The sequence below is a fragment of the Podarcis liolepis genome (assembly GCF_965112155.1).
Source record: "Podarcis liolepis genome assembly, chromosome: 3".
Lineage (NCBI taxonomy): Eukaryota > Metazoa > Chordata > Lepidosauria > Squamata > Lacertidae > Podarcis > Podarcis liolepis.
This window is the reverse complement of record NC_139557.1, coordinates 2,285,159-2,300,702: the sequence shown is the minus strand read 5'-3', so window position 1 is coordinate 2,300,702 and position 15,544 is coordinate 2,285,159. Positions and strand designations below refer to the sequence as shown.

Genomic DNA, 15,544 nt, shown 5'->3' with positions numbered 1-15,544 from the left:
GCTGGGTTAGAGAGAGGCAGGTTCAACTCCCTGCTCAACCACAGAGCTCCCAGGGTGTCCCTTGGGCCAGTCTCTTTCTCTCAGCCATCTCTACTTTTCTGAGTTATTGTGAGGCTAAAGGGGTGGGGGACTTTGTATGCTGCCCAATGCACCTTTGAGGAAAGGAGATAAAGCTTGTAACTAGACTAAACACATAGCTGGTTTCATTGCATGAAGCAGACTAGTAGGGACAGCCTTACATGCAATTAGATTGGTTTGAAAAGCTGTTAAAATGCAAACGAGTAAAAGGTGGGTTCATTTTAAACTTTATTCTCTATTAGGTAAGGGGAAAATGTGACTAACAAACAACTAAGTTGGTGTTGGGTTAGTGAGGTAAAGGTAAAGGGACCAGTCGTGACCGACTCTGGGGTTGCGGCGCTCATCTCGCTTTATTGGCCGAGTGAGCCAGCGTACAGCTTCCGGGTCATGTGGCCAGCATGACTAAGCAGCTTCTGGCGAACCAGAGCAGCGCATGGAAATGCCGTTTACCTTCCTGCCAGAGCGGTACCTATTTATCTACTTGCACTTTGATGTGCTTTCGAACTACTAGGTGGGCAGGAGCAGGGACTGAGCAACGGGAGCTCACCCCATTGCGGGGATTCGAACTGCCGACCTTCTGATGGGCAAGTCCTAGGCTCTGTGGTTTAACCCACAGCACCACCCGCATCCCTGGGTTAGAGAGAGGCAGGTTCAAATCCCCAGGATTTCAGGCAGCAGTTTTCTCCCAGCCCTACTTGGAGATGGCAGGGATTGAATAGGGAGCTTCTGCATGCAAAGTGATGCTCTGACACTCAGCTACGCCCCATTCTCCCTGCACCCCTCCAAATCTGTCTGTTACAGTAATTCTTATGCTGTATTGAACTTGACATGCTTTTTTGTTTATCTAGCAGCTTAATGGATTTTGGAAAGCAAGCAATGTCTATAAATAGGCGGCGGGAAATAAGGTAGTTAGGAAGATGCAAAAGATTCTTTCCAAAACAGTTGCACAAGCACATTCACATGAACATTCACAAGACTTTGAATTCTTCACGAGGAATGTGACAAACAAGAAAGTATTATATAGACTAGCATTCATGCAGAATGAATTTTAGAAGGATGGCAAACACAATCAATGGGATTTTGTGTTTTACACATTCCATCTTGACCTCTTTACCCAACTCAAAGCTATTCCTACAGAAAGCCTCAGAGCAGCAGCCAAAGTTAAAACACAACACAAGGTATCCTGGTTATATGATGAACTGTCATTTTAATGGAGTAATGAAGCCATTTAAGGATCATTACAAAACACAGAAGGAAACCAGGCATGGAATATATAGAGAGATTTGCCATCTTACATTGAATTGTGTGCAATGAATGTCAAACTGCATCTCTTCATTCTTTAGCAAGGATGTTGTGGCCGTTTTTCAGTAAGATACTGAGCAGGAGAACCTTTGATTGCTATTGTGAGGGATTCTCTCGCTTTCCCCTCCCAAAACCAGCCCTAAGAGACAGTGGTACTTAAGTGCTCTCCTCATGCCACTGGGGAACTTTCCTGGAGCAGCAAATTGCAAATACAGTGGTACCTTGGTCTGCAACCCTTTTTGATTACAGTGCAACCGTTTTGGATTACAATCACGTCAAACCCTGAAGTGTGTGTCCCTTTTTTTGGATTACAACGAATTGGGGGGGGGGAGACCCCATTGGCGAAAGCGCGCCTTGGGTTACAACCTGTTTCAGTTTACAACCAGACCTCTGGAACGGATTATGGTTGTAAACCAAGGTATCACTGTAGACTGGAATAATCTAGTTCAACTATCTGTTTCCCGCCATGCCCAGGGAGACGTTCACAGGACTCCTCCAGGCGACCTGTTTATTGAGCATGCATCCTGAGATGCTTGCACAAAGCTTATGTGGACTCTGTCCAGTCTTTTCTGGGCATTTGTTCCGATTTGCTTATGGGGCAGTTATACAACAATGACTATTCATCCTGATTTGCATGTGGGACATTGTCAAAGGAGCTTCCCAGCCAAAGGAACACAAAAGGCAGAGAGCTCTTTATTGTGAAAGAAAATACCATACTTTCCCATATATAAGATTATGTTTTTCTCTGTAAAAATAATGCTAAAAAGTGGGGGTCATCTTATACATGGGTAGTTCATAGGGTGGACGTTTGACTGGTTGCTTCCATGGCTGTCAGCAGCTATTGTGCGTGTTATTGGTTTCTGCATCAATGGGTGGTGTGATTGGCTGACGCTCCTGCAGTTGGGTGGGCGATTGGCAGCTTCTGCTGGCAATGGGACAGACGGGAGGTGGATTTTGCGATGTGTGCGGGTGATCAATTTTCGGCAATCCCCCCCCCCCAAAGCTCAACAACCCTGGATGATCTGAGACTCTTCTTCATGTGCCTCCTCCATGCGAGGTGTGGAGGGGGGCAAGACGAGAGCGGGCCTTTTCTGTGGTGGCTCCCTGTTTGTGGGGTGCTCTCCCCAGGAAGCCTCACCTGGTGCCTTCCTTACATACCTTTAGGCGTCAGGTGAAAACATTCCTATTCTCCCAGACCTTTGGCTAATTAAACTATCTATATAGAGACAAGTGGCGTTCCGCCACTCCAGATTGAACAATAACAGGTCTGTGATGCCTTTAGATTGCACGCGTGCTACACGGACTGGCTCGGTGTGTGTCTGTCCTACGTAAACTATCTATAGTCTTTTAAACTGTGTTAGGGGCTTTGTTTTGTTTTGTTACAATGTTATGCATTTTTGTGTTTTTATATTGTAAACCGCCCTGTGATCCTCGGATAAAGGGTGGTATAGAAATTTAATTAATGATTTAATTACAGTAAGGTTGGTGGCCATTGCTGCCTCCTGTGGGAACAAGTTCCATAGTTTTATCCACGCATTATGTGAAGGACTTTCTTTTATCTATCATCAATCTTTCAACATTCAGCTTCACTGCACAGCCACAAGTTCTAGTATTATTGGGGGGGGGGCTTTTCTCTATTTGCTCCATGCTATGCATAATTTTATGAACTTCTGTCATGGCACCTCTTACCTGCTGTTTCTCTGAACTAAAAAGTCTCAAACACACAGAGGAGTCTCTCCATCCCCTTTTCTGGACCTTTTCCAACTCTACAATATGCTTTTTGAGTGAAGCGACCAGAACTGTACACAGTGCTCCAAATGTGGTTGCATCACAGATTTGCATAATGCATTACGATGCTGGCAGATCTTTGGACTGTTGCTGTTTTGGCACTTTAATCCGCCTCCTGGACTCGTGAGTGTCGCCACACAGAGACTTGCACGGCATCAAACAGGGGCTGGATGTGTCCTGAGCAAGCAAGCCTTCCCTTCTGCATTACCAGGACTCTGGTTCCCTAAGAAGATGAACACATTAGGTACTCACAGTTCCAGCCTGAAGAGAGCCAGTTGACACCCCAGCCTGAAGTCACACACACCCTGTATAAAAATAAAACCTTGCAAACTGCAAAGAGGACAATTTATCAGTTCAAACAACTTGTGTGTAAGTGCTCTACTCTTCTGCTTCCTTTGCCTGTCATCCGGAATGTGCCATCAAAGGCCACTTCCACTTTTGCAACAGGACTTTCCCTTCCTCTTCCCCCTCCTCCAGCCCCCTGCCCACCTCCAAAACCCAACACTCCAGGGCAGATATTGAGGGTGTGGGGAGGGCTGCAGTGATGGGGAGAGGATAGAGAAGTCCTGTTCTGCAAGCAGACATCTCTTCTGCTCATGCAGAGAGAACTGGATGCAACCCTAGATGCACACTTAAAAAAAGGTAAAAAGGTAAAGGACGCCTGACAGTTAAGTCCAGTCACGTGGATTCAAACTGTCGACCTTCTGATCGGCAAGCCCAAGAGGCTCAGTGGTTTAGACCACAGCACCATCCACATTCCCAGATGTACACTTATACACTCACAAACCAATGTAGCCCTTATTTTGTTAGAGAAGATAAGGGGGGGAAAACCCACTTTTTATTTTATTTCATAAGGTCAAATATTCAGTGTATTTTGAAACTTTTAAAGTATCAACCTTTTAAAATACCAGAACTGGTTACAGTCTATAAACTAGTATATACCAGAAAACAGTGGTGGAATTTCTGCCTTATGTGTTTTGAAAGTAAAGTAGCCCTGGCAAATTACAATTATCTACAGCATTTTCTTTCTGTTTTGGAAGAACAAAATCAAACATTGTTCAATGCTTTCGTCAGCAACAAGGATTTTGGTGTCCCCGCCCCCCTTTGAGAAGCATTTCAGATGAGGCAGTAGGAATGATCCGTGTTGGCATATTGTACTTCCCAGTCCTATTCTGACTGCACACATATTTTAATGTGAAGGAGATATGAATCTGTACCAAGGGGTACTGGCTGTGAATAGTTTGTGGTTACCACATGTAGATTGGGACCTGCTTGTTCAGAATAACTAGAGGACCAGATGGTTCATTGGAGTCTTATACACTTAAAATACTTGCTAGGCATCCAGTATGAACTGGAGGGCCAAACTAAATAATAATAATAATAATAATAATAATAATAATAATAATAATAATAATAATAATAAATTTATTATTTATACCCTGTCCATCTGGCTGGGTTTCTCCAGCCACTCTGGGTGGCTCCTCTTGAGGCAGAGCATAATAATAATAATAATAATAATAATAATAATAATAATAATAATAATTTATTTATTTATACTCTGCCCATCTGGCTGGTTTTCCACAGCCATTCTGGGTGGCTTCCAACAAAACACTAAAGTACAATAACCTATTAAACATTAAACACTTCCCTAAACAGGGCTGCCTTCAGATGTCTTCTAAAAGTTTGGTAGTTATTTTTCTCTTTGACATCTGATGGGAGGGCATTCCACAGGGCGGGTGCCACTACCGAGAAGGCCTTATGCCTGGTTCCCTGTAGCTTGGCTTCTCACAGCGAGGGAACTGCCAGAAGGCCCTCAGCGCTGGACCTCAGTGTCCAGGCAGAACAATGGGGGTGGAGACGCTGCTTCAGGTATACTGGACCGAGGCCATTTAGGGCTTTAAAGGTCAGCACCAACGCTTTGAATTGTGCTTGGAAACGTACTGGGAACCAGTGTAGGTCTTTCAAGACCGGTGTTATATGGTCTCGGCGGCTGCTCCCAGTCACCAGTCTAGCTGCCGCATTCTGAATTAGTTGTAGTTTCCGGGTCACCTTCAAAGGTAGCCCCACATAGAGCGCATTGCAGTAGTCCAAGCGAGAGATAACTAAAGCATGCACCACTCTGGCAAGACAGTCTGCGGGCAGGTAGGGTCTCAGCCTGCGTACCAGATGGAGCTGGTAGACAGCTGCCCTGGACACAGAATTGACCTGTACCTCCATGGACAGCTGTGAGTCCAGAATGACCCCCAGGCTGTGCACCTGGTCTTTCAGGGGCACAGTTACCCCATTCAGGACTAGGGAGTCCTCCACATCTGCCTGCCTCCTGTCCCCCCAAAACAGTATTTCTGTCTTGCCAGGATTCAACCTCAATCTGTTAGCCGCCATCCAACCCCCAACCGCCTCCAGACACTCACACAGGACCTTCACCGCCTTCACTGGTTCTGATTTGAAAGAGAGGTAGAGCTGGGTATCATCCGCATACTGATGAACACCCAGCCCAAACCCCCTGATGATTTCCTCCAGCGGCTGCATGTAGATGTTGAAAAGCATGGGGGAGAGGACAGAACCCTGAGGCACCCCACAAGTGAGAGCCCAGGGGTCTGAACACTCACCCCCCCCACTTTCTGGACATGGCTCAGGAGAAAGGAGCGGAACCACTGTATAACAGTGCCCCCAGCTCCCAGCCCTTCTAGACAGTCCAGAAGGATGTTATGGTCGATGGTGTCAAAGGCTGCTGAGCGATCCAGCAGAACTAGGAAACAGCTCTCACCTTTGTCCCTAGCCCGCCGGAGATCATCAACCAGTGCGACCAAGGCAGTTTCTGTTCAGTTCTGTTAATTGATTTTGTGGGAACTTGCAGATTCTGGCTTCACACAATTAACTCAAGGCAGTGTCAATTTACTCTTGGCAGAAAGCCAAGGTCTGCTTGACCTAGAAACTACTTACTTTGATTGGTTAACGACCAGCACTCAACTCTGTTATCTGGGAATGCTAGCACAGTTTGGTGTTAGGTGTGTTAGGAGTAAAAGTGCTGTGTATGGTTATGAGAGAGAGAGAGAGAGAGAGAGAGAGAGAGAGAGAGAGAGAAAGGATTTATTTGCTTTGTTTTGTATGCAGAAACTCTGCTGGTTTTATTTTTCCTTTTAATAAATCCTGTAAATAGTTATTCTGAGTCTAGCTGACTAGTCATTTCCACCACGACTAGCTTCTTCGCTGTGCAGGAAAACTCTGCTACGTTTGGGCTAAAGCCAGTAGGGCTATGCCTGACACTTCAAAGTTCCATGAGGTTATGGGCATTGTGCTGCCAGCCTGAGTTGTGGTGGTGTCAGCATCAACGGTGTTGGTTCCAGTAGTTCCAGAAGTTGTTGTTCCTGTCAGTGCAGCAGATGGACACTGGCTGGTTCCTGACTGTGGTGAGCTGGTGACGCAGTGGACACAAGGACAACAGCTGCAGCGTGTGAGTGCTGGGTGCTGTGGTTCCTGTTTTCTCTCTCGGTGGTCGTGAGTAGCTGGTTCCGGGTTCCAGGGACATCGCTCTCAAGATGGCCTCACAACCAGTTCAGATGGCTTTTGAGCGTCTGAATGACTCCAATTACTTGCTGTGGTCGGAACGCATGCAGGCCGTGCTGCAGAGGGATCGTCTCTGGCAAGTGGTGAGTAAGTTTCCTGCAAAGCCTGATGATGAAGACCTCGATAATGACCAAAGAGCAAGGGCCACAATTGTCTTGGGGCTGGAAGATTCCCAGTTGCCATATGTGAGGGGAATCAAGACAGCTAGAGGTGTGTGGCAAGCACTTAAAGAACTCCATGTGCGTGAGACAGCGGTTTCCAAGCTGTTCATTCGCAAGGCATTGTACAAGGCAATGTTACAGCCTGGGGTTACAATGCAGGAACACCTACACAGTTTACAGTTAAAGTTTGCTGCGCTACAGGAAAGAGACTGTGCATTAGACCAGCAGGAGAAGGTGGCTATTATTTTGAGTTCTCTCCCGGAAAGCTGGGATAATTTAGTTTTGTCTCTAGAAGGCATACAGGAGCATGATTTATCAGTCAGTTACGTTACTGGGCGTTTGATTGAAGAATGGCAGAAGAGGCAAGAAAGGGCGTTGGCTGCAGAGACTTCTACTGGCGGGCGGTTTGGAAGGAGTTCTCATGCCGTGCCAGAGGTGACGCAAAAGCAGCGTACCGGTGAGGAGTCAGCGTTTGCTGTTAGGCGTTGTTTCCGATGTGGGTCTTCAGCGCATCTAAAACGACAATGTCCGGAGTTGGTCAAGTCTCAGTTGCCGGTGCAGGAGCAGAGACGAGATCAGCAGCAGCAGCAGCAGCGTAAAAAGAAATTCTTCAAACGTAAACAGTCGGCTCAGCTGGTGACCGCCAAGGTCAAGATTGCTGATGAGAAACAAGCGGTCTGGGTGGTCGATTCTGGAGCGTCTCGGCACATCGTAAATTCAGATGAATTGTTTGTTTCCAAGAACTCAGCACAGCGCAGCCAGGTGGCCCTAGCAGACGGAAGTACTTCCGAAGTGATTTCGGGGGGTGCAGTTTATGTTCCTTGTCTGCGTGAATGCCTGCAAAATGTACTTTGTGTGCCTTCATTAAGGAGCAATCTGATGTCTGTAGATTGTTTGCTAAAAGCTGGGTTTAAAGTGTATTTTGAAGGAGACAGTTGCACTATTAAGAAGGCTGGTGAGATTTTAGGCACTGCTAAGTCAGAGGGAGGCTTGTTTTGGCTTAAAGCAGGATCTCAAGTTGCAGCAGTAGTCAGTAAATCTCAGCCTGCAGTGAATAACAAAGCTATACATGACAACTGTGTGCACTTATTGCATAGGAAAATGGGGCATGCTTGCTGGAAAAGTGTACTAAAAATGTCTGAATTGGCTGATGGGGGTAATTTAAAGAGTTGCAACAAGTACCTTGATTGTAATGTTTGTAAAAAGGTTAAAACCCACAGAGTCTCTTACCCCAGAAGTGACAGAGTTAGTGAGTCACCGCTACAGCTGGTTCACATGGACGTAATTGGTCCATTTGCTGTAAGCAGGGGTGGAGCGCGCTTTTCACTAACAATTGTGGATGACGCCACGCGTTACTCTTGGGTTTTTCCCATGAAAAATAAGGGTGACGTGTTCACTAAGTTTAAAGGCTGGGTGGCATCTGTGGAAAGATTTCTGTCCATTAAACTCAAAAGGATTCAGACAGACAGAGGTGGCGAATTTATGTCAAATGCCTTTAAAGATTGGTTACAAAAGCGTGGCATTGGGCATAGAAAAACGAACGTTTTTTCCCCAGAGGAGAATGGCGTTGCAGAGCGAAAAAACAGATCTTTACAAGATATGATGTTTGCCATGCTTGATGATGCTGATTTACCCATGTCTTATTGGGGGGAGAGCATGCTCACCGCGTGTTATCTCCAAAATAGGCTCTTTCATCAAACAATAGGTACAACCCCGTACTTTAAATTGTTTCAGAAAAAACCTAAAATTGACCATTTGCATGTGTTTGGATCAAAAGCCTGGGTATTAATTCCGAAACAAATGAGAAAGAAGGGAGATCCTAAGACCAAACAGTTAGTGTTTGTGGGTTACCAGGAGCTGGGAAAAGGTTTCCGCTTTGCTGAAGGGACAAATGGCATTGTGATCTCCAGGAATGCCAGTTTTTGTGAACATAGTGGCTGGGAGAGACTACATGCCAATACTGAGGTTTGGTTTGAACCTTCCCAGGAGCTCCTTGACTCTGAAGGTAGACACAGAGAATCAGAGTCTGAGGGGGAGGAAAGTTCAGATAAGAGCTCTCAAGAAAGTGGAGTTAGCCAGAGACCAGTTGCTAAGCAACAAAAGAGAGGTCGTAGTTCTGAGGAGGAAAGTGGGTCAGAAGAAAAATTTTCTCCCAGAAGATCTAAAAGACAAAACAAAGGAGTGCCTCCGGTGCGTTTTTCTCCAGATACTGCAAATGTGTTTAGTGTAATTGCAGAACCCAAAAGTTTTCAGGAGGTGTTAAAGTTACCAAAAGAGGAGGCAGAGCTCTGGAAACAGGCAATGGAGGAAGAGATGTCCTCTCTGAATGAGCACAAGGTCTTTACACCAGTAGCAGCGCCTGAGGGGGCAAAGATTGTAGGCTGCAGGTGGGTGTACAAACTTAAACCTCTGGTGACAGGAGAGTACAAATACAAAGCTCGTTTAGTGGCTCAAGGATATTCTCAGAGGCCTGGAAAAGATTATGACGAAACTTTTTCCCCTACTGCTAAGGGGGACAGTGTAAGGCTGATTCTAACGCTTGGAGCAAAGAGAAAACTCCTGTTGAACCATTTTGATATCCAGACTGCATATTTACATGCATCAATATCAGAAGACCTGTATCTAGCCGAACCGCCTGGTTATGAGACAGGTTCCAATAGAGTGTTAAAATTAAACAAAGCTCTATATGGTCTCAAACAGGCTGCAAGATCTTGGAACAAATGTTTCCATGAGGCTTTAGTGTCATTTGGTTTCAAGCAGAGTACAGCTGACAATTGTGTTTATGTACGTGGTACAGGCAGTGATCAAGAGTTTTGTCTGATTTATGTAGATGATGTATTGTATGCCTGCAAAACAGATAAACAAACTAAAAGGTTTGCCAAGCAATTGTCCAGTAAGTTCAAAGTGAAGGACTTAGGCCCGGTTAGGACATATCTAGGGTTGGAAGTGTGCTGGGCCCAAGATGGCAGCTGCCTAATTAGTCAGCAGAACAAAGTTAAACAACTACTGACTACATACAGGATGCAGGATTGCAAAGGGGCAGCGGTGCCTATGGATCCAGGTTTCATAAAAACACTTCATATTGATGAGAGTCCTGAATTTGAACATCCTGATGTATATCACTCTGTAATTGGAAGTTTATTGTATCTAGCACAGTGGTCCAGACCTGATATTAGCTACGCAGTAGGCATATTAAGTAGATTGGTCTCAAAACCCACACTAAATGCCTGGAAAGGGGTAAAACAAGTTCTGAGATACCTCAAACAGACAATTGGCTATATGTTACAATTAAATTCTTCCGAGGACGAAATGTTGAGTTGCTACTGTGATAGTGACTGGGGAAATTTGCCAGATAGAAAATCTGTCACAGGACTAGTTATAATGGTCGGTGGAGCTTTAATCAGCTGGCGGTCACGCAAGCAAGACGTTGTAAGTGTGTCATCAACGGAATCAGAGTACGCCGCATTGAGTGAATTGTGCAACGAGGTGATTTATTTCAAGCATTTGTTAGTAGATTTAAATGTGAATTGTGGAGAACCAGTACAAGTTTACATTGATAATCAAGCTTGTATAACCTTAAGTAAAACAGAGGGTTTCAAATCACGTTCAAACATATCTCTGTAAAATACCAAAATGTACGTTGCTGTGTACAAGACAATATAATCACATGTACTTATGTATCAAGTGAAGAAAATGTAGCAGATGTGTTAACTAAACCATTGGCAAAGATAAAGAACAGGCAAATGTGCAAGGGTTTAGGTTTGCTGGAAAAATAATCTCCTACATAGGTGTTATTTGATGTTAATTGTCCAGCAGAATCTGTGAGGGGGTGTTCAGTTCTGTTAATTGATTTTGTGGGAACTTGCAGATTCTGGCTTCACACAATTAACTCAAGGCAGTGTCAATTTACTCTTGGCAGAAAGCCAAGGTCTGCTTGACCTAGAAACTACTTACTTTGATTGGTTAACGACCAGCACTCAACTCTGTTATCTGGGAATGCTAGCACAGTTTGGTGTTAGGTGTGTTAGGAGTAAAAGTGCTGTGTATGGTTATGAGAGAGAGAGAGAGAGAGAGAGAGAGAGAGAGAAAGGATTTATTTGCTTTGTTTTGTATGCAGAAACTCTGCTGGTTTTATTTTTCCTTTTAATAAATCCTGTAAATAGTTATTCTGAGTCTAGCTGACTAGTCATTTCCACCACGACTAGCTTCTTCGCTGTGCAGGAAAACTCTGCTACGTTTGGGCTAAAGCCAGTAGGGCTATGCCTGACACTTCAAAGTTCCATGAGTTTCAGTCCCATGGTGAGGCCTGAATCCCGACTGGAAGGGATCCAAATGGTCCGCATCCTCCAGGCGTGCTTGGAGTTGTTTGGCAACCACCCGCTCAATCACCTTGCCCAAGAATGGAAGATTTGAGACTGGGCGATAGTTGGCCATATTGGCAGCATCTAAAGATGTTTTTTTAAGAAGCGGTTTGATAACTGCCTCTTTCAGTGAGTCTGGGAAGGCTCCCTCATGGAGGGAAGCATTCACTACCCCGCGAAGTCCATTGCCCAGCCCTTCCTGGCTAGCTTTTATAAGCCAGGATGGGCAAGGATCAAGGAGACAGGTGGTTGGTTTCACTCGTCCAAGCAGCCTGTCCACATCCTCGGAGGTAACAGATTGGAATTGATCCCACACAACTTGACTAGACAGAACTCTAGCACTCTCCCGCCCTGGCCCTGCTCCCATGGTGGAGTCTACCTCTTCCCGAATCTGAGCTACTTTATCTGCAAAAAAACTTTGCAAAATCATTGCAGGAGATCATGTGGCCCGTACTGGGCCCCAATGTCACAGGTGGTTCCGCTAAATTGCGAACCACCTGAAAAAGTCTCCTGCTGCTGTTTTCTGCAGATGCAATAGGGCGGTGAAGAAAGTCTTCTTCGCTGTCACTACCGCCACTTGGTAGGCTCGACATTGAGCTCTAACTTGTGTCTGGTCAGCTTCAGAATGGGTCATCCGCCACCAGCACTCTAGCTGTCTCAACGATTGTTTCATTGCCCTCAGATCTGTGGAAAACCACTGGGCTGTTTGGGCTCCATGCAATCGGAGAGGGCGCTTCGGAGCCAGACAGCCAATAGCCCTGGTTAACTCCACATTCCAGTGGGCCACCAGGGAATCAGCTGAAAGGCCATCAACATGGGATAAAGCATCCCCTACCTGTGATCACTGAGATCGGTTGTCCCAGTCCACCCTCCCCCTGTGGAACATGCCCCAACTATTTTGTTGGCTGGGACCCACTCCCCGGCAGCCCTGACCCCGCCCCTTAAGTACAAAATAAGACCATAAAAAACAACAACACAATAAAACAATGCAAACAAAAAACTGTAAAAATTACAAACACATCAAAATCAAACAAATTCCCGAACCCAACCAAACATCCATCCCACCCCCACCCCCCACAAAAAAAAAATTCAAAAGGGAAAAAAGAAAATTGTAAAACATTTTAAAAAGAACTCTGCGCCGCTCCCAGTCCTCCTGGACACCACCACCAGCAGCAGCAACCGTACTTATGAGGCCTGTAGGACCCCGCCCTGGGCCAGGTGGTGAGTGGCAGGAGCGGGGCCCTTAGGCACTCACGCAGGGGAGCATCAGTAACTTGTGTGTGAGTCAGCAAGGCATCCAGAGCTACTCCTTTATTTTTAGTTATTTTGATCAGCACTGGATTGGTCACTGGACTACAACCCAGAGGTTCCCATTGCCTGCTCTTGCTTTGGGGTACAAAGCTGCTCCAGTGTTTCCTGCCCTTTGTTCTCCTGGATCCTCAGTGTGCATCTCCATCCCGCTTCCCCTTCCTGTGCAGCCTCTCTGGAGCGCTGTTTGTTACAGCAACTTTGCTAGGCATAACCAAGGGAAATCGGGTAGAAGAAGCTGCAGATTTAGCAGCAGATATAGCTGCAGATATAGCAGCAGATTTAAAACAAGGGGTGGTCTTGGGGCTGCAGCCTGGTAAGCCTATCCTGATGAGAAACAATATGCTGCTCTTCCCTAAGAGCACATCCAGATAGTAACACCAGAAAATGGAAGCAGCACACAAGGAGGCAAAAGAAAATGAAGCAAGGGGCAGAGGAGGACATAACCTAAAGTCTTGGAGAGACGGCCACCCTCTATACCTGATGAGCTTGCTTGAAGGCTCAGAAGTAGCTTGTTTCACACACCTTTGGCTACTGGCTTTCTCTGGAACAGAAGAGAAGATACCCTTCCTTGCATGGCATGAGCACATACTGGCTGGCTTCCTGCGCTGTGGAGTGGTTGGAACAATGTTCCTATTGGGGCCAAACTACTTTGTGTTTGGAAAACAGGCCTGAATGTTTGGAGAGAGATGCCAGATCTCCTGACAAAATTTAGAAGCCAGTCACAAGACAAATTTCCTCACCAGTGTCACACTACGAATACTGTGGTTCTAAAAATACCAAACAAATGTTCTTATAGTTGCTAATGCTTTCTGTAACACTAGGGACCCTCCTGGAAAAAGCCAGACTATATAAGTGTCTGTCACATAAGGAGAAAGTGTTGTTCCCACCCTCAGAGATTACTAACTTCTCATAGCTGTATTAGTGTTGTGTCTGGGGAGACGTAAGGAAGGAAAGAGAAGGCCAAGCTGAAAGGAAAACAAGAAAGTGGTGTCAAAAAACAGAGGCAAACCCATTTACACTAACAGTCCTGCACCAGTTGAGTAATACCCAAAACTAAAGGCACCAGGGGATTTTTTAACACTGTTTGCAGGCTGATATGAGTTGCATCTCAGCATAAGCTGGAATAAATTCCAATCCTTTGTTCTGGTGTGTCAAAATTACCGTATTTTTTGCACCATAACACTCACTTTTTTCCTCCTAGAAAGTAAGGGGAAATGTCTGTGCGTGTTATGGAGGGTATGCCTACGGGTGGCATGCCTACGGATTTTCCTCCTCTGAAAACTATGTGCGTGTTATGGTCGGGTGCGTGTTATAGAGCGAAAAATACAGTAATTCACTGCTAATACAAACAAATCGTATTTCTATCAAATGACAGTTACAACTTGGTTTAGAGTTACAAGAGTTACAAGATGCCTGTCTCAACTAAAGGCACGATCCATTCTGTGATCTGTACCTTCATCCCTTTGTTGTGAAATATAAGTAGGAAACATTGTGGCAGAAGACAAAACCCACCTGGAGAGGCTTCTGATAGAATTTCCTGCAGAGTCAGCAACCTGCATTCAGATATTTTCAGTAAAATGCACAGAGATTTCCATTTCCATTTTTATGAGGACTCCTTCAGAGACATTCTTACCTCACTCTTCATTTTAGGTTCTTCATTCTAGACTTATTATATGCCCTGTAGTTGAGCTGTCACACCTACTGTTTTTATAAAAAAATGTTCGTGTGTAACATTTCAGTGAAAGCTCTCTCAGGAAAATCTCAGAGCAAATAGGGCTGCTACTCACACTGGACAGCTATAAAAATGGATGGTGTTGGGTCTTCCAGAAAGGTGTACAGAACTGAATTTATTTTTTAAAAAAATATTTTTAATTGAATTTTACATGTTTTCCATCAAAATATCATGACATATAACAAGAATAAAAAAAGAATTCTATTCCCCAATCCCCCCCATGACTTCCCTCAACTTCCTCTTCTGTTTTGGGGCATATTAGCTTCTTTTTATTATGCTTGCTTTTATTATGTCTTAATTTTTAAAATCTTTAAAATAATAATTATTATTCTCTTAACATTTTGACATCATCATTATATTTCTTATATTCATTTTGTTAATTGCAAGTGTTTAATCAAACCCTGGTAGTGAGTCCATTTCTTTACATTGATCCATCTCCTAGCCACAGTTGTAGCAGACATAAAAAGTTTTTTCTTCTTTTTTGGCAGGTGAAATGCCTTTTGGCATTCTCTTTTGGCACCTGAAATGCCTAACAGAAAAGCTTCCGGATTTTTTACAAAAGTTATCTACAGAACTGAATTTCTGTACTTAGCTCCGCTTTTCTCCTATGGCTGCTGGTCTGATCTACTTGGCTCATCCCCCCCCCCCCATTTCACTTTCAATTTATATACCGCTTTTCTATATTACTATACAGTGGTATCTCAGGTTACATATGTCTCAGGTTACAGACTCCGCTAACCCAGAAATAGTATCTTGGGTTAAGAACTTTGCTTCAGGATGAGAACGGAAATCGTGGTCTGGCAGTGCAGTGGGAGGCCCCATTAGCTAAAGTGGTGCTTCAGGTTAAGAACAGTTTCAGGTTAAGAACGGACCTCCGGAACGAATTAAGCACGTAACTAGAGGTAGCACTGTACACAATTGCACACCTTATAACAATCTGATCCAATACAAAAATGTCACAATAAAACATAACTTTAAAATATAACTTTATATCAAATAAAGTAATATTCAATAATCCATTAGAATATAACAGTACACAATAAAATTAAGTATCAGCAAATAATTGGACAGCAATTCATGGACAGCAGAGTCTCTTGGCCCTCACTGTCCAAAAATTATTTGAGGTGGCAGTATGAGAGGCCCTGTAATAAGGTGATGGCCTGACATGAAAGTTGCACCAGCACTCTGCAGTCTGACGCTAGGAGCACCGCAGCATGCTGCTTTCACCTTCTTCTAAACTTGAT

General features: G+C 44.7%; 1 protein-coding gene across 1 annotated transcript in view; it reads right to left on the bottom strand.

Annotated features, from left to right (window-relative positions):
• Positions 1 to 13,169, bottom strand: part of LOC310703158 (opsin-5-like) — an 18,053-nt gene extending 4,884 nt beyond the window's left edge. The window contains exon 1 of the mRNA XM_083495296.1: positions 13,091 to 13,169. Within this exon, the coding sequence (XP_083351422.1) occupies positions 13,091 to 13,142 (52 nt within the window). The 5' untranslated portion in view covers positions 13,143 to 13,169. The remainder of the gene's footprint in view (positions 1 to 13,090) is intronic.
• Positions 13,170 to 15,544: the final 2,375 nt, after the last annotated feature.